General features: G+C 37.5%; 1 protein-coding gene across 2 annotated transcripts in view; it reads left to right on the top strand.

Annotated features, from left to right (window-relative positions):
- Window positions 1–19,315, top strand: part of GOLM2 (golgi membrane protein 2) — a 115,008-nt gene that overhangs the window by 60,402 nt on the left and 35,291 nt on the right. For both annotated transcript variants that reach the window (XM_081227099.1, XM_081227098.1), the window contains exons 7-8: window positions 13,689–13,787; window positions 14,723–14,893. In XM_081227099.1, the coding sequence (XP_081083225.1) occupies window positions 13,689–13,787; window positions 14,723–14,893 (270 nt within the window). The remainder of the gene's footprint in view (window positions 1–13,688; window positions 13,788–14,722; window positions 14,894–19,315) is intronic.

The following is a 19,315-nucleotide window of genomic DNA, read 5'->3' as shown; positions in this document are numbered from 1 at the left end:
TCTCAATCCTGTCTCTTCTTCCTCAGAGGTAACTACTGTGCTGAGATTGGTGTGTATCAATTTCCATACATGTTTTTCGACTTTTACTGCACTTGTAAACATCTGTAAAACTATAAAGTATTGTTTTGTTTGCTTTCTTAAACTTTAAATAAATGATGTCTTATTGTTTATATGATTCTGCAACTTTTTTTCCCCTCAGTATTATGCTTTTGAGACTCACCTGCGTTATACCTGTGGCTTTTTAACAGTTATAATTATTTCACTGTATAAATATACCATAATTTATCTATTCATATATAATAAACAATTAGGCCACTTCCAGGTGTTTTTTGTTGTTGTTGTTATTTCAAGAAAATACTACAGTGGACATTCTCATATATATCTTCTTGTGCACCTGAGAGTCTCTGGATACTTCTAGTATTTGATTAGTACATTGAGATTAAAAGGTGAGCTTGTTGCTGACTAGAGGACAGGCCTAGAGATCTAGCTGTCACAAGTCCTACGCAGTCACTGAGGGTGGAGGAGATCAATAGCTCAACACACTGGTAGTCTGTAAACAATTCCCAGTGCAGTGGTTGCAAAGCTGTGCACAAGGATATGAACTTAAAAGTAGAATTCTTGCATTATAGAGTATCTTCAGCTTTACTATACTTATATCAGTTTACACTTTTGCTGGTAATATATGACAGTTTTTGTTTATCCACATCCTCAACTAATATTTGAGTTTGCTATACCTTAAACTTTTTGCCAATCTGAAATGGTACCTTAAATTTGCCTTGGTATGAGTGACATTAAACATCTCTTCATATGTTTATTGGCCATTTTTGTTGCCTTCTTCTGTGATTTGCCTGGTAATCATTTTTGCCCATTTTTCTATTGGATTGTTGGTATTTTCCTTATTGATTTTTAAGAGTTCCTTAATAGTATGTAATGCAAATACCTTTTCCATATCATGCATATCAACAGAGAGGAAAATCCTATTTCTTACTTGGAAACTTCTTTCTAGTGTTAAGATCTAGTCAATCTCAGTAAAAATTGCCTCTAATGATTTACTTTGGGGAAAACTCATAAAGATATAAAGATTTTTATGTACCTAAGCAGTCAGAAGTTCTTTTTTTTTTTTTGCGGTACTCGGGCCTCTTACTGTGGTGGCCTCTTCCGTTGCGGAGCACAGGCTCCGGACGCACAGGCTCAGCGGCCATGGCTCACGGGCTCAGCCGCTCTGCGGCATGTGGGATCTTCCTGGACCGGAGCACAAACCCGTGTCCCCTGCATTGGCAGGCGGACTCTCAACCACTGCGCCACCAGGGAAGCCCCAGAAGTTCTTTTATAATTAATAATTTATAAAGAAAAACATTTTGGTTTTCTAAAAGTTTGGTTTTCTTTCTAGGTAGAGCTACTCTATTTATAAGATAATTTTCGAGGACAGAAGATTTCTACCTTGGCCATATATTGGAATCACTGGGGAGTTAAAAAAAGAAGAAGAAGAAAAAAAAAACGATGCCTGAGTCCCACTCCAGAGATTTTTATATATGTGATCTGAGTTGCTGCTAGGGCTCTGAATGTTTAAATGCTTCTTAAGTGATTGTATTATGTAGCCAACCTAGAAAACCACTGCTCTCAGAGGATTCTCTAGATCTGCACTGCCTAATATCAGTACATTAGCTGCTGGTCACATGTAGCTTTTTTTTTTTTTTTTGCGGTACGCGGGCCTCTCACTGTCGTGGCCTCTCCCGTTGCGGAGCACAGGCTCTGGACGCGCAGGCCCAGCGGCCATGGCTCACGGACCCAGCTGCTCCGCAGCATATGGGATCCTCCCAGACCGGGGCACGAACCCATATCCCCTGCATCGGCAGGCGGACTCTCAACCACTGCGCCACCAGGGAGGCCCCACATGTAGCTATTTAAATTCATTAAACTTAAATAAAACTAAAATTTCAGTTCCTTGGTCAAACTAGCCACACTTCAAGGGCTTAATAGTCACCGTGGCTACTGGTTATTGTATTGGACAGCACAGATATAGAATGTTTCCATCATTGCAGAAAGTCCTATTGGATAGTGCTGCTCTAATTGAAACTGGTAATAGGGTTTGTTTCTGGGGAAGAAGACTAAGGATAGAGATGAAAAGGGGACTTTTCATTATATAACCTTTTGAATGTTGGTTTCAAAATTTTATAAGGTAATTTTATTAAATACCTATTCAAAAATAAATATCTTTTAAAAAATTAAAGAGACATAATTACAGTGATATTTGAGAGGAGAGAAAAGATTATGTTTTAAAGAAGCAGTGTAGTTAATCTTTATTTGGGGGGCAAAGATTCTTTCTCTAAAGTTTAGAGCTTTTAGAGGAAAAATTATCTAAATTTATAAAAATACATTAAAATATTTTAACAAATTAAATCATTGTAAATAGACTTTTAGGCATCTTGTAAAACAGAAATTGGCAAACTACAGCTTGGTTGCCTGTTTTTATAAATAGTTTTACTGAAACATTATCATGCTCATTTGTTGTGTATTGTCAATGACTGTTTTTGTGCTAGAACAGCAGAGTTGAGTATGGACTACAAGCTTAAAATATTCACTATCTAGCCCTTTAAGAAAAAGTTTTCAAACATCCCTGTTATAGAAGAAACAAATCAGGTAAAATTGGGCATTTTTTATTGTTGTTGTAGGGGAGAAATACTAGCACAATATCAAATTGTACATATTCCTGGAAACTGCTACTAAAGGTACATAATTACATAAACTTCTAATGATACATTTGGTTTATAATTGAAAGACATTTCTTTCACTGTCATATTTTATAGGGCCACAATTTACATTGGCCACAATTAAGAAAAAAGGAATCAAAATAGCCTTGAACCAGCAAGTATCATCCAGGGAGAATAGGATAGAATAGGACTCAGTGAGTTTGAGGGTTTAATTGGTACCTGTTTCTCTCACTTTTTAAAAACTATACTTCTAAAGTATTGTGTTTTAGTGGTTATTCTAGGGATTACTATATGCATCCTATACGTATCATGGTATACTTAGAAATAGTATTGTACTACTTCATGTAAAATGTTAGAACCTTACAGAGATATAATTCCATTTACTTTGCCTCATTCTTTGTGCAGTCGTTATCATATATGATATTTCTATATGTTAAAAATCCCAGGGCTTCCCTGGTGGCGCAGTGGTTTGGCGTCCGCCTGCCAATGCAGGGGACGCGGGTTCGTGCCCCAGTCCGGGAGGATCCCGCATGCCGCGGGGCGGCTGGGCCCGTGGGCCATGGCCGCTGGGCCTGCGCGTCCGGAGCCTGTGCTCCGCAGCGGGAGAGGCCACAGCAGTGAGAGGCCTGCATACTGCTAAAAAAAAAAAAATCCCAGTGTTTTCATTATTACTTTGGTTTAAAAAACCTTTTAAGGGCTTCCCTGGTGGTGCAGTGATTAAGAATCTGCCTGCCAATGCAGGGAACATGGGTTCAAGCCCTGGTCCGGGAAGATCCCACGTGCCGCGGAGCAACTAAGCCCGTGCGCCACAACTACTGAGCCTATGCTCTAGAGCCCGCGAGCCACAACTACTGAAGCCCGCATGCCTAGAGCCCGTGCTCTGCCACAGGAGAAGCCACCGCAATGAGAAACATGGGCACTGCAACGAAGAGTAGCCCCCACTTGCCACAACTAGAGAAAAGCCCACACGCAGCAACAAAGACCTAAGGGAGCCAAAATTATAAATAAATAAAATTTTTAAAAAACCTTTTAAGAAAATGGGAGAAGAAAATATTATGGTCTCTTATATTTACCACATACTTACCGCTTAAACAGTGCTCATTATTCCTTCCCATGGATTCTAATTTCTATCTTGATTATCATTTTCCCTTCAGCTTGAAGAACTTCCTTTAGCATTTCTTGAAATGCAGGTCTTCTAGCAACAAATTTTTCCAACTCTTGTTTATCTGAAAACATTTTTATTTCGTACTCATTTTGAGGGATATTTTTACTGGATCTAGAAATATGCTTGTTGTTTTTTTTTCTTTCAGCACTTTAAAGACGCAATTCCACTGCCTTCTAGCCAACAATGATTCTAAGTCAACCGTTATTCTTTCTGTTGTGCTTTTGTATTAGTGTGTATTCGTTTTCTCTAACTGCTTTAAAAATTTTCTCTTTAGCTTTCATTTTTATCAGTTTGACTAAAGTGTGCCTTGGTCTTGTTTTTCTTTGTACTTATCCTGCTTGGAATTCCCTGAGGTTATTTAATCTGGGGGGTGATTTTTTCACCAAATTTGGTGAATATTCAAATTCGAATATTATTTAGTAATTTTTCTGCCCTATTTTTTCCCTAAGCCTCAAAATACATGCATTGCAGACTGCTTGATATTGTCCCACATGTCACTGAATTTTTGTTCATTTTTTTACAATAGTTTTTCTCTTTCAATTTTTTTAATGTCTTTGATTTGTCTTCAAGTTCATTGACGCCTTTTTCTGCAGTGTTTAGACTGCTATTCAGAACCCATCTAGTGTAGTTTTCATTTCAGATGTATTTTCAGCTCTAGAATTTCCATTTGGTTCTTGTTTTAGTTTCCACTTCTCTGTTGGATATCCCTATCTTTCCCTTTAAATCTTTGTGTGTGTGTGTGTGTAAAACAGTTGTTTACCAGTCCTTGTTTGCTAGTTTATACAAATGGATCATTTTTGAGTCTGTTTCTGTTGATTGCTTTTTTTCTTAATTATGGGTGGTATTGCCTATTTCTTTTTTTTTTTTTTTTTTTTTTTCTTTTTGCGGTACGCGGGCCTCTCACTGTTGTGGCCTCTCCCGTTGCGGAGCACAGGCTCCGGACGCGCAGGCCCAGAGGCCATGGCTCACGGGCCCAGCCGCTCCGCGGCATATGGGATCCTCCCAGACCGGGGCACGAACCCGTATCCCCTGCATCGGCAGGCGGACTCTCAACCACTGCGCCACCAGGGAGGCCCTGCCTATTTCTTTATATGCTTAGTAACTTTATCGTGTACTGTATGAATGGATTTTGTTGTCTTCTTTTAAAGGGTGCTGAGTTTTTTTCTTGCAGACAGTTAAATTACTGGTGGATCTTCTTGATTCTGTTAGGCTTGGTTTTATGCTTTGTTTGGGCAAGTCAGTGTTGATTTTGTTCTTAGTCTGAGGACATGGCCCTTAACTCTAAGGTGTGATCCCTTCTTTTAAAGTAGACTTCTAGCATTTCATTTGAATGCCCAAGATGCTCAGTGAAGATTCTGTACTGTGGGCTAGAGATCCAGTTGTCTCCAAGTACTACATGACCTCTGTTTTTTTCGTTCAGTTCTCAGCCCTTTAGCAGGTGCTATGTGTTAGGCCCCATAGAGTCTCACCATATGTATACACAGCCCAGGTCTTGGCCAGAGACCCAAGGGGACTATTCATGCAGATTTCTGTCCCCCATTTCACACAGCTCCTTTTTCTATAGTATTCTGTCCTACAAGTTCCAGCCACCTCAGCAGCTCAATCTGCTTCCTCTGCTCACTAAGACTGTTCATCTCATGTATATCGCTTCTTTCAAGAATTGGTCTTGTACTCTGGTTGTCCAATGCTTTATCTATTTTGTCCATATTAAAAATTGTTTAGGATGTGAGAGAGGGCAAGTCCAGTACTATTTATTATGTCATGGCTAGCATTGGAAGTCCATGTTATTCTTTTTAAATTATATAAATGGATTTTTAAGTATGAAGGAATTTCAGTTCACAGACCAGGTCTTAGGAGCCATATTAGAACATCATTTTAATAGTCTCTATAGACATGTATCTGTATTTCTTAGAGGGCTGAGATGGCTCCACTGGTCAATATTTGAGCAGTTACAAGCATGTTACATCTGTTTATGTACGCAGAACAAAATAACATAAGAATGTTACATCATTGTTTTGTTCATGCTTCTGAATGATTACTATTTTAATGGGTAATTACTGATCAGAGTTTCGTGAACTTCCAAAAACATTACTATAACTAGACATTCATCAGGATTCCTAAGTGTGAGCAAACTGTGTAATCAGGAGGCTCAATAAATTGGTTAGGGCTGGTAGTTTCACATTTAAATGTTTTTGTTTCCTTAACCTGAATCTTGGATTCTTTTTCATTTTAGTGATAAATGCTTAACTTTGACAACTCTAAATACTTAGTATATGTTGAACACCTACTATTTTCTAGGCATCTATCACAATCTTTTAGCAAATATTCTCACTTATTCCCCACATTGATCATGCAGGGCAGATGGCATTATCCCTGTTTTTCAGATGAAGACTGAGGCTTCAAGAAATTAGGCACTAAAGTCTTACAGTTAATAAATTACAGAGCCATGATTTGAGCCCTGGTCTAACTCTAAAGCCCATGCTTTTTATTCTTTTATTCTCTTAGCTGTGCAACAGAACCACCTTTGGAGCTTTTAATAAATACAGATACCTAGGTACCATCCTGATATTCAGTATGTCCGGGGTGTTATCTGTAAAACTGAAGTGTTGCCAGATTTGATCACCACTGTTTACTAGTGCCATATTCCTTTTCCGTCGTCACAGGCACTGGATTGTGAAGCCCTGTAAGGCAGAAAACTAGGAATATGAACATTTTAAAGATTGTAGCTGTCACTGAAATAAGAAAATGAGAGTGAAAGGCAAGGATACTTCTTTTTTGGTTCTCAGGGTAAAGGCTGCAGCTGAGGGCTAATAGAGAAGCTGAGGAGGATTAGCCCTAAACTTCCTATTACCTTTTGTAAGCATATCAGCCAGGTTCTCCAGAAATGACTACTTTGAATTTTTTTGAATTTTTAAGTCAAGTGAGAGGTATGTCTCATCTCTACTGTCATGAGTTTCAGTTCCTCATCTGTGAAAGGGGATATCTACCTCAGATAGATTTGAGAGTGACATGAGATTATTGCCTGGTTCATACTAAGTATTCAGAAAGTGGGAGCTACTATTATTATAATTAGTACTATTACTGCTTCCTTTGGAATTACCAGTTTAGTACCAGCCCTCAGCCCCCTAACTACCTATCCTAACTTTTTTTTTTTTTTTTTTTTTTTTTTTGCGGTATGCGGGCCTCTCACTGTTGTGGCCTCTCCCGTTGCAGAGCACAGGCTCTGGACGCGCAGGCTCAGCGGCCATGGCTCACGGGCCCAGCCGCTCCGCCGCATGTGGGATCCTTCCGGACCAGGGCACGAACCCGTGTCCCCTGCATCGGCAGGCGGACTCTCAACCACTGCGCCACCAGGGAAGCCCCCTAACATTTTTTTATTGTTCGTTGTCTCTAATATGGCCCCTTCTCTCCTCTCTGACTTCATTTCTATGCTTTCCCCTCACTGCTTTCTTTGCATTTCCTCAGATATGCTGTGAATGTTCCTGTCTCAAGGCCTTTGTACTTACTGGTCTCTGCCTGAATAGTCTTCCTCCACGTTTCATTCATACCTCTGCTCAAATATGTCTCCTTCAGAAATGCCTCCCCTGACCAACCAACTAAAATAGAATGTCCCACTACTCTCTATCACACGTCCCTGTTTTACTTTATGCATAACATTTTCACTCTGACAATTATATTCTGTACATACTTTTTTTAAGTAGCATTTACTTAATTTATTTATTTATTGAAGTGTGGTTGATTTACAATATTATGTTAGTTTCAAGTGTAAAGTAGCATTTTAATACAATAGAAATAAATCAAGGGCTGATTGGATCTAGTGAATATAGTTAAAAATATATTGCCTTTAACATGAAAAGATGCTCAATATCACTAATCATTAGAGAAATGCAAATCAAAACCACAATGAGTTATCACCCCACACCGGTCAGAACGGCCATCATCAAAAAGTCTGCAAACAACAAACGCTGGAGAAGGTGTGGAGAAAAGGGAACCCTCCTATGCTGTTGGTGGGAATGTAAATTGGTACAGCCACTATGGAGAACAGTATGGAGGTTCCCCCAAAAACCAAAACTAGAGCTACCATACAATCCAGCAATCCTACTCCTGGGCACACACCCAGAGAAAAACATGGTTCAAAAGGATACATGCACCCCAGTGTTCACTGCAGCACCGTTCACAATAGCCAAGACATGGAAGTAACCCTAATGTCCACTGACAGACAAATGGACAAAGAAGATGTGGTACATACCAATGGAATATTATTCAGCCATTAAAAAGAAAGAAATAATACCATTTGCGGTAACATGGATGGACCCGGAGACTATCATACTAAGTGAAGCAACTCAGGCACGGAGAGAGAAATATCATATATCACTTATATGTGGAATCTGCTAGTGTTGGAGGGTCTCCTGCAGAGGTGGGGGGTCGCCGTGGCTCACCGTGAGGACAAGGAAACTGGCAGCAGAAGTTTGGGGAAGCACCCCCCAGCGTGAGCCCTCCCAGAGTCCACCACCAGCCCCACCAAAGAGCCCAGGCAGGCTCCAGTGTTGGGTCACCCCATGTACATACTTTTTAATTTATTTGTTGTTATATAACTTGGTCTGTTTTGTCCACCGCGGAATCTCCAGCTTTTTAGAACAGTGCTTAGCATATAGTACGCACTTAATAAGTATTGCTAAAAGACTGAATTTCTAAATTTGATAGCTCTCCTTTATAAAAAAGACAAAACCCAGTATCATAGTGGTAAGATAAAAGCTATGTGTTCTAGTGTATCCGGTATTTTGTCTTTATGTTAAATATGTTTTACCATTTTATGTTTGGTAATTTTCCTTAATAATGGCTTTATCAATGATATATATTTTAACAGCCTAGTTATTTTATTTATTTATTTTTTTGCGGTACGCAGGCCTCTCACTGTTGTGGCCTCTCCCTTTGTGGAACACAGGCTCCGGATGCGCAGGCTCAGCGGCCATAGCTCACGGGCCCAGCCGCTCCGCGGCATGTGGGATCTTCCCAGACCAGAGCACGAACCCGTGTCCCCTGCATTGGCAGGCGGACTCTCAACCACTGCGCCACCAGGGAAGCCCAACAGCCTAGTTATTAATGATATTATCTGATAGTAGCATGCTGTCCTCTGTTGACTTGTATGTTTTCCCCTGGCTCTCAGTGGTCATCAATGGAGAAGACCTGAGTAAAATGTATCACAAATTATAACTTTAATATCATACATAATTGTTTGCATTCTTTTCAGTGTCTAATTCTTTCCCAGACTTAAGTTGTCTTTGAGCTCACATTTATTTAGTTTCTCTTAATTTGTTTAAGAAGTACACATAGTCATTGACCTAGTGTTTAGTACTTCCCTGAGAACTCACTCTATCATGTAGTTACAAAAGTGCTCACCATAAAATTATTTATAATGATAAATTGAAGACCATATAAATGTTATAGGTAATCTTATAAGTTCATTAAATGTGTTCTATCCATAAATGTGATATGTAGTCATTAAAAAAGATAGTGTTGAACTGTTTTTATTAATATATCTATGATTTTTTTTTTTTTTGGCCACGCCATGTGGCTTGTGGGATCTTAGTTCCCCAACCAGGGATTGAACCTGGACCCTCGGCAATGAAAGTGCAGAGTCCTAACCACTGGGCTGCCAGGGAATTCCCAATATACCTACGATTTTTTTAATGAAAAAGAAGGTTACAAGGAAGCACGTACAATATAATCTCATTTTTGTGGAGGAAAAATTAGATACCTGTATGTGTATAGAAAAAAAGTCTGAAGAATCCTATCCAAAATCGGAGAGCAAGATCAGCAGTCTTAGTTTGTGTCCAAGTCCACTAGTAATATTCCGGATCTTCATTTGTTTTGGTACCACTAACTGTAACTATTAATTCTGGCTCCTGGGAAAGACTCTGTCTTGTCCTGGATATAAATAAATCACCTCTCCCCTTAGTTCAACAAAAAAAAAGGCTGGAGTTTTTTTTAAAGGAATTTTTCTAGGAAAATAAACAAGTCACAGTGAAAGCATAGAAACCAAAGTGTTTACAGAACACACATTACTTTTTCTAAGTAGTAAAAGTCTATCCACCAACTAGCTTAGCTGATGCAGTTTATGGCACTCTAAAGTCCTTGTGGCAATTCTTTACCCAGATCTTTCTAGCCAAACCTAGTAAGTTGGAAGTTTGGACTCAGTACTACCATTTAGGAATGTTGTAGAGGAAAATGGGATGACATAGAAAAATGTATATAAATATGAAATAAAAAATCAGATTATATAACAAAAAAAGAAAAAAAATCAGATTATAAAATAGTATATATGATGGTGTCCTAATTTTGTTTAAGGTATATGGTGTAATGTACAGAAACAAACAAACAAAACAGATAATCTTGAAATGGTAGCAGTGGTTATCTTTAAGTGGTGGAATTACAGCTCATTTTAAATTCCTTTCTGGTTTTCTATTTTTCTAAATTTTTACAGAAATGTAGTAATTCACGTCAAACTTATAAGGCTCCATATTACCACAGTCACGTCCTCAGGTTCCTTCTTGGTGAATTCAACCAGCCTCAGATTGTATACTATATTTGCACTCCGTGGTTGTTTGAATCCTCAGATGCAGAACCATGGATAAGGAGCACTGACTAAGGGACTTGAGCATGGGGGTGGGGTCGGGTGTCCTGGAACCAGTCCCCCATGGATGTCAAGGCTTGACTGTATAGTTTCTACTACAGACACACCGTGTTTTATTGTGCTTAGCTTTACAGTACCTCACAGATTGTGTTTTTGACAAATTGAAGGTTTGTGGCAATCCTGTGTCAAGCAAATCTATCAGTACCATTTTCCCAACATTTGCTCTTTTCATTGTCTCTGTGTCACATTTCGGTAATTCTTGCAATATTTCAAACCTTCCACCAGCAAAAAGATTACAACTTGCTAAAGGGTCAGGTAATGTTTAGTATTTTTTAACAATGAAGTATTTTTAAATTAAGGTGTGTATACGTTGTTTTTTTAGACATAATTCTACTGTACACTTAATAGACTACTGTATAGTGTAAACATAACTTTTATATGCACTGGGAAACCAAAAAAAATGCATGCAACTCGCTTTATCGTGATATTCACTTTATTGCAGTGGTCTAGAACTGAACCTGCAATATCAAAGGTATGCCTGTGTATCAGTTCTAAACTCCTCTGGATGTTTTATAATGGCTTTCTTTTTTTTTTTTGGCTGCACCACATGGCATGTGGGATCTTAGTTGCCCAACCAGGGATTGAACCCGTATATAAAGGCTCTTTTTAATCCAGCTTTTTCTACCTATCTAAATCTTCATAGTTTTGCCTCTGAATAGTCACCTTGTTCTTGGGCAGGAGGCATTATTAAATAAAGCTAAGAACATGTATGATCACTTCTTGATTAGTATTGAAAGTACCCTCTTTTGTCTTTTGGCTTATATAGTACTGGAGCCAGCTAGGGTCCAACAGTGATCCACAAGTTTGTACATTGTGACTGACTTCTCTTTCCAGTATATCTACCAGACGCTTAGTTGTCCTCAGAGTCTGTTAGCAAATCAAAATGGTGTTAAACCTGGGAAAGTACTGCTCTTTAAAGATGTTAGCTGATTGTTGTTATTTAGCTGTCTTATGTGCAGTGGTGGGTGTTGGGCATTGCAGCTGGCAATACAAACAAGGAAATGGGGGAACACAGTAAGATATAGAAAACCTCAATTTTCTGTAAATTTGAATGGGTTGCTTTCTTAGAGTGAATTTTAAACTTCTTGGGTCCTTAAGTTTAGAAATCTATATAATAATAAATGAAATACAGTTACCGAAATAAACTTTGAGGATTGTAAAAATAACCCAAGTATACTAGTTAGGACTGACAAGGCTGTTTTGTATTAACAAATAATCCCCAAATTGCAATTGCTTAAAGCAATAAAGTTTCATTTATTGTTCACATTACAGACTGATGCAGGTTGCATGATTCTCTTTGCAGCTCTCTCTAAGCAGTGTCCTCTTCCATTATTTGATGCCACCATCCTCATATGTAGCCTTCTAATTTGTGACAGCAGGGAAGAGAGATCGTAGGCGATTTGCACAGAAGATTTTATTGGCATAGTTGGAAGTGGCTCATTCTGTTTCACTTACATTCTTATGGTTAGAACCCAGTTTCGTGGCACATAAAAGTAAGGAAGCCTGATCTTCCTCTGTGCCTAGGAAAAATATAATGAAATGGGGTCACAAAGCATCGTGTCTGCCACACCAAAGTTTTAGAAGAATAAAATGTGCCACTAACCATATCTTATAGATGGGCTCTCTGTTCTTTTTCTCTTTATCTGTTTGCCTTCTGTCTAGTTTCCTTCTTGTTCTCTGCCTTTCTGTCACATTAAGCTGCCCAAGGTTGCAGTGGAGTGAGTGAAAAATGATCTCTTTCCCTATTGCCTTTATTTCTTAAGGGAGAAGAAAGTCCCAACTCTAAGTAAGTACATCTTGGCTAGTAAAGCTTTTTATACAAAACTTAAAAATTCCCTTTTCAGGAACACTCTTGCACTGCTGGTGGGAATGTAAATTGATACAGCCACTATGGAGAACAGTATGGAGGTTCCTTAAAAAACTACAAATAGAACTACCATACGACCCAGCAATCCCACTACTGGGCATATACCCTGAGAAAACCATAATTCAAAAAGAGTCATGTACCAAAATGTTCATTGCAGCTCTATTTACAATAGCCAGGAGATGGAAGCAACCTAAGTGTCCATCATCGGATGAATGGATAAAGAAGATGTGGCACACATATACAATGGAATATTACCCAGCCATAAAAAGAAACGAAATTGAGTTATTTGTAGTGAGGTGGATGGACCTAGAGTCTGTCCTACAGAGTGAATTAAGTCAGAAAGAGAAAAACAAATAACGTATGCTAACACATATATATGGAATCTAAGGGGGAAAAAAAAAGGTCATGAAGAGCCTAGGGGTGAGATGGGAATAAAGACACAGACCTACTAGAGAATGGACTTGAGGATATGGGGAGGGGGAAGGGTAAGCTGGGACAAAGTGAGAGAGTGGCATGGACATATATACACTACCAAACGTAAAATAGATAGCTAGTGGGAAGCAGCCACATGGCACAGGGAGATCAGCTCGGTGCTTTGTGACAACCTAGAGGGGTGGGATAGGGAGAGTGGGAGGGAGGGAGACACAAGAGGGAAGAGATATGGGAACATATGTATATGTGTAACTGATTCACTTTGTTATAAAGCAGAAACTAACACACCATTGTAAAGCAATTATACTCCAATAAAGATGTTAAAAAAATTCCCTTTTCAAAAATAAAATCTGAGCTTGTTGAATCAGTCATATTTAATTTTTATTTAAAATCTGAGCAACTTAGAGTAGCATATTCTCATAGCTTTGCCTAATCTATAAATGTCAATTTTTATTTATACTACCCATATAGAAAGGTCTCACTGTATCTGAAGAGATTCATTTATTTATTCATTCATCAAATTTTAGTTGAGCTCCTGTTATATGCCAGGCACTATTCTAGATATTCGAGATATAGTGATGAACAAGACAGAATTCCTATCTTGTATTCTGGTCAGATTTATTGATCATCAAAATCTGTGATGGATGGTGCAATATATCAATTAGTAACCATAAATTAATTAGTTAATATACCAACTATAAGGATTACAAAATTAGAGTAAGCATCATAGGATTAGTGCAATGTAAACAGGTTCATGGTGGTTGGTATTTAGAAACCATAATATAACGGGGAATAATATGGATCTGTTTTTAATTTTAGCTTTAAAGAAACCCCCTGTTTCCTTTTCTCAATATGAAAGTCATCAAGTAATCTCCCATCTTCCAACTGGACAACCTCTCTCCCCAAATATGGTTCCAGGTATGAAGTTTTATTCTTAAAATTCCATTTGAAAATCAATTTTCTGGTCATGTATTGTTACATAGTGAATAAAACATGTCACTTAGCAGCACAGTGAAGTATCATTCATTATTCTAGTTAACTTTGTATATTATCAAATGACTGATAAAAGCTCAGGGAGAGATCATTACAAAATGAACTTTGCTTAATGGACTGTTAAGAGTGGAAGAATTATTTGTTCTGCCACTCTGGACTACGTTCCCTTTCATCACTACTAGTATATATGTATTTACCTTCTCCAAAATTTCGTTTATCTCACAGAGGCCTTCTATAAAATGAGATCTGCCTGTATTAAACTCCCTACTCTGTACTTATCTGTATGTTTTCTACTGAATACCTACTCAGTTTTATAGAAATGTTCCCCTAAAATGAGAATTGATATGATTAAAATTAATTGTAATAAAGATCTAAATCGAGGCTTTGATGAGTTAAAAAGGGAGGTAGGGGAAAGAAAAGTTATATCCAGGAGATACTAATAAGAAAGAATCAAGAGTTAACAGTTGTGTCGCTGTGTAGATGAAAATGACTTCAAGATTAAAAATTCTAAAAGCCTTACTGGATTTTGGAGATTTCTGACAGCAATATAGAATTTGGAGGGAAGAAAAGTTACAGGTATCACTACCATTTTAATCTTTGGGTTTCTACTATTGATATATATTCCACTGATGCACAGGTTTATAATCAATACTAAAGATACCCACCTGGGAATGATTAGTAAACTTCACACAACTAAAATCACATTGGTTATAAGATTTGATTAAAGAAATAAGATAAAGCTTTAAAAAAAAGCTACCTGACTACCCAGTATCAGATAACAGTGTCTTACCTTTTCTCAGGTAGGTCTTATGAAATTCTTCTGCAAAATATGACCTTAATTTGATGTTTTTATGCCATAGATTCTCATGGAAACCACAATGGAAACCCCAGAACTTCAAAACAGAAGCCTTCCAATCCTCTTCAACATTTAATTCCAGGCCCTAACTTGGAGAGTGAACCCAGAATTCAAGCAGATATTCTAAAGCAGGCTACTAAGGATCGAGCCGGTGATCTCCATAAATTGAAGCAAAGTAAGAATCAGTTGATGAATATTATGCTGAAAAGATTTCTTTAAATATAATATATTTATTTACAAGTCTGAATTAAGGTCTTCATTATTATAATCTCTAACTAATGGATGTATAGTGAAGTTATATACATACAAAGAGAAAGTATGGCGGTTGTAAAATTTAAAAGAAAAGTAGGTTTTAAATGGATAGAGATATTTTAAAGAACACTTTCAAAAACTTCTCTTGTTCTCTAGTGTTAAAAAATAAATTTCAGGTGAGTTGATTTTTAAAATGCTATTAGTTCTTAGGAATGTAAAATTTTTCTGAGAAGTGAGAGAAGATATATTTTGTTAGGCTAATATATGAAAACTTTGATTAGAAAGGAGGGAAGATAAAGAGTTTTGAAAAATGAGTTCTGGAAGAAATAAAGACTGCCATGGTAGAAAGTTCAATGTGGTTTCCTTTTCCATTCTCTCCAATTGCAATTTGCTTCATTTAGGTGTTAGAAGTGAAAGAAATTGAACAAATTCATAGTACTGTGTAATAATGTTTGCTTAATTGTTTCAGAGGTATTGATTATGATAAATGGACAATACCTGTTAATCTGCATAATTTTCTAATTACTAGATTTTCAAGATGTATAAGAAAAAATTCCGGTAGTAGACAGAATTGGGGACAGGACAGTGGCACTTAGACCAGCTCTCTTAAACTGTACTTTTCACTGCTTCTGCTTTTTTTTTTTTTTTGCGGTACACGGGCTTCTCACTGTTGTGGCCTCTCCCGCTGCGGAGCACAGGCTCCAGACGCGCAGGCTCAGCAGCCATAGCTCACGGGCCCAGCCGCTCCGCGGCATGTGGGATCTTCCCGGACCGGGGCACGAACCCGTGTCTCCTCCATCGGCAGGCAGACTCTCAACCACTGCGCCACCAGGGAAGCCCACTGCTTCTGATTTTTAAGGCTTCTTCCCTTCAACTTCTGAATAGACAGAATGTCTGAAAGCTCCAGTTTGCTTTTGTTTACTTTTAATGATGGCTTCTATGGCAACAACTCTTCAGAGCAGTGTTTAGGCATTTACTTGTACACAGGTTGTTTCTACTGTGATAACTGCACAGTGTTACTTTTTTTTTTTTTTTTTTTTTGCGGTACGCGGGCCTCTCACTGTTGTGGCCTCTCCCGTTGCGGAGCACAGGCTCCGGACGCACAGGCTCAGCGGCCATGGCTCACGGGCCCAGCCGCTCCGCGGCATGTGGGATCCTCCCAGATTGGGGCACGAACCCGTGTCCCCTGCATCGGCAGGCGGACTCTCAACCACTGCGCCACCAGGAAGCCCCACAGTGTTACATTTTTAAATTGGTCTTATGACAGTTATTCATATTTCTGCATCTATATGAATAGATATTTTGTGTACATTTAATTGACTTTCCTTCCTTGACATTTTAAAGCGTATCCATGTATCTTGGCTAAAGTATTATATAAAAAATGTTTTTATTTACAAGAATACAGTTAACATTTTAAAACGTATCCATGTATCTTGGCTAAAGTATTATATAAAAAATGTTTTTATTTACAAGAATACGGTTAACATTTTAAATACAGTGAAAAAATATTTCCTCCAAATCTTGTTGGGGAATTGGCTTCAAAGGTCAGAATCTTAGTAAGGTCAGAATCTTACTAAGATAAAATATCTTAATTTGATCACTTAAGATTTTCTTCTACTTATAGTTTATTCTATAAAAATTGTTATTGTTGTCTTACCTCTCTTTTTTTTTAACCAGTCTTTGGGTAAAGAATGTGATTGGAAAATGATCACCAGGAAATTACTACTTTCCACAATTTTTTTTTTTTTTTGGCTGTGCCGTGTGGCATGTGGGTGCCTAGTTCCCCAACCAGGGATCAAACCTGTGCCCCCTGCAGTGGAAGCATGGAGTCCTAACCACTGGACCACCAGGGAATTCCCTACAATTTATTTTTGAAAGAGCCTATTGAGTTTTAAAATCTTACTCCGAATTCTTTTCAATGTATATATAGAGTTGAAATCAATGTGAGCACTGTTTTGTGATTTACTTTGGCATTATTTCTTACATGCGTTTTAACCTATCAAATAGTTATGTAGTTGTCATTTAAAAATGTATATATATACACATATACACACACGTAGACATATGCATATATTCCATTGTGTTTAGGCAATAATAATAGTACATTTAGCTCTACTCTTTGATTATTTAAATTATTTCATATTTTCTTATGTTAGATGTCATGATTATGAATATCTTTTTTTCAAATTATTTCCTGCTTCTCCTACTTTGGGTATTCCTTTAAAAGTGTAGTCCCCTAACTGAATTTATTAGGTCAAAGTACTTGACTAACTTTATAGCTCCTGTTACATAATGTCAGATTGTTCTCTAGAACAGTTTCACAATGTCACTAGAGATGTTTACTTTTATTTATTTCCCTAAGGCCTGGCCACATTTGCTTTTTAACTCTTTTGTAAGGCATTTAGAATATAATGATTCCTTAAGGGTGTTTTAATAGGCATTTACTTTCTGGTGGCCTGTCCATTTTTATGTGAGGAATTATACTATAGTTATATCTTGGTATATAATCTGTGCATCAGTTTTGACCACTGAGCCTGATAACTTTGGAGGTTGATCCTATACCTTTCTGTCAAATCTTTATCAATAATTCAGATGCTAACCTTTGATAAATTAACTGTACTTCAGTTTCCTCTTCTGCCTTTTGTGATATGAGACTTTATTATATCATGCAAATGATTTTTTTAGAAATTAAAGATAAGTTTAAAATTGTGGTAAAATACATATAAAATTCACCAAAGTGCATAATTCAGCGGTATTTAGTACATTTATAATGTTGTGAAATCATTACAACTGTCTAGTTCCAGAAAGTATTCATTACTACAAAAGAAAACCCTGTACCCATTAAGCAGTCACTCCCCATTTTCTCCTACCCACAGTCCTTGGCAATGACTAACCTATTTTCTGACTCTATGGATTCACCTGGAATCCTGGATATTTCATGTAAATGGAATCATACAATATGTAGCCTTTTGTGTCTGGCTTCTTTTTCTTAGCATACTGTTTTCAAAGTTCAGCCATGTTGTCACAGGTATCAGTACTTTATTTCTCTTATGGCTGGATAATATTCAATTGTATGAATACATTTTGTTTATCCATTCATCTGTAGATGGGCATTTGGATTGTTTCCACTTTTGGGCTATTGTGAATAGTGCTGCGATGAACATTCATTTACAAGCTTTTGTTGAACACTTGTTTTCAATTCCTTAGGTGTGTACCTAGATGTAGAGTTGCTGGATTATATGGTAATTCTATGTTTAGCTTTATAGGAAACTGCCAAACTGTTTTCCACAGCAGCTGCACCATTTTACAGTTCCATCAGCAATGCACGAGAGTTCCAGTTTCTTGACATCCCTGTCAACACTATCAGTATTTTCCACTGTTGCTGTTGTTTTTACTGTTGCCATCCTAGCGCCTGTGAAGTGGTATCTCATTGTGATTTTCATTTGCATTTCCCTGATGACTAATGACATTGAGCATCTTTTCATGTACTTGTTGGCCATTTGTATATCTTCTTTAGAGAAATGTATATTCAAGTCCTTTGCTCATTTTAAAATTGGGTTGTTTGTCTTTGCTGTTGAGTTTTAAGCATTATTTATATATTCTGAATACTAGACCTTCATCAGATGTATGATATGCAAATATTTTTACCTATTCTATCGTTTGTTTTTTCACTCTCTGATAGTGTCCTGTGATGCACAAAGTTTTTAATTTTGATGAAGTCCAATTTATCTGTTTTTCTTTTGTTGTTCATGCTTTTGGTGTCATATCTAAGAAACCTTTGCCAAATCAAAAAGGTCATGTTTTCTTCTAAGAACCTCATAGTTTCGCTCTTTTTTTTAACTTGAGGTATAATTGATTTACAATATTATATTAGTTTCAGGTGTACAACATGATGATTCAACGTTTGTATACATTGCAAAATGGTCACAACAATAATAGTTTTAGCTCTTATATGTAAGTTTTTGATCTATTTTAAGTTAATATTTGTATACGGTATGAGGTAAGGATCCAACTGTGTTCTTCTGTGCATTGGTATTCAGTTGTCCTAGCACTATTTGTTGAAGACACCTTCTTTCTCCATTGAACAGTCTTGGTATCCTTGTCGAAAATCAGTTGACCACACATGTATGGGTTTATTCTGGATTCTTAATTCTGTTCCATTGAGACCAGATGCCAGGAGCACACTGTTTTGATTACTGTCACTTTGTAGTAAGTTTTGAAATTGAGAAGTGTGAGTCTTCCAACTTTGCCCTTCTTTTTTTTTTTTTTTTTTTTTTTTTTTCTTTTTGCGGTATGCGGGCCTCTCACTCTTGTGGCCTCTCCCGTTGCGGAGCACAGGCTCCGG

This window comes from Mesoplodon bidens (genome assembly GCF_964165515.1).
Source record: "Mesoplodon bidens genome assembly, chromosome: 3".
Lineage (NCBI taxonomy): Eukaryota > Metazoa > Chordata > Mammalia > Artiodactyla > Ziphiidae > Mesoplodon > Mesoplodon bidens.
This window is presented reverse-complemented; position numbering and strand designations above follow the sequence as displayed.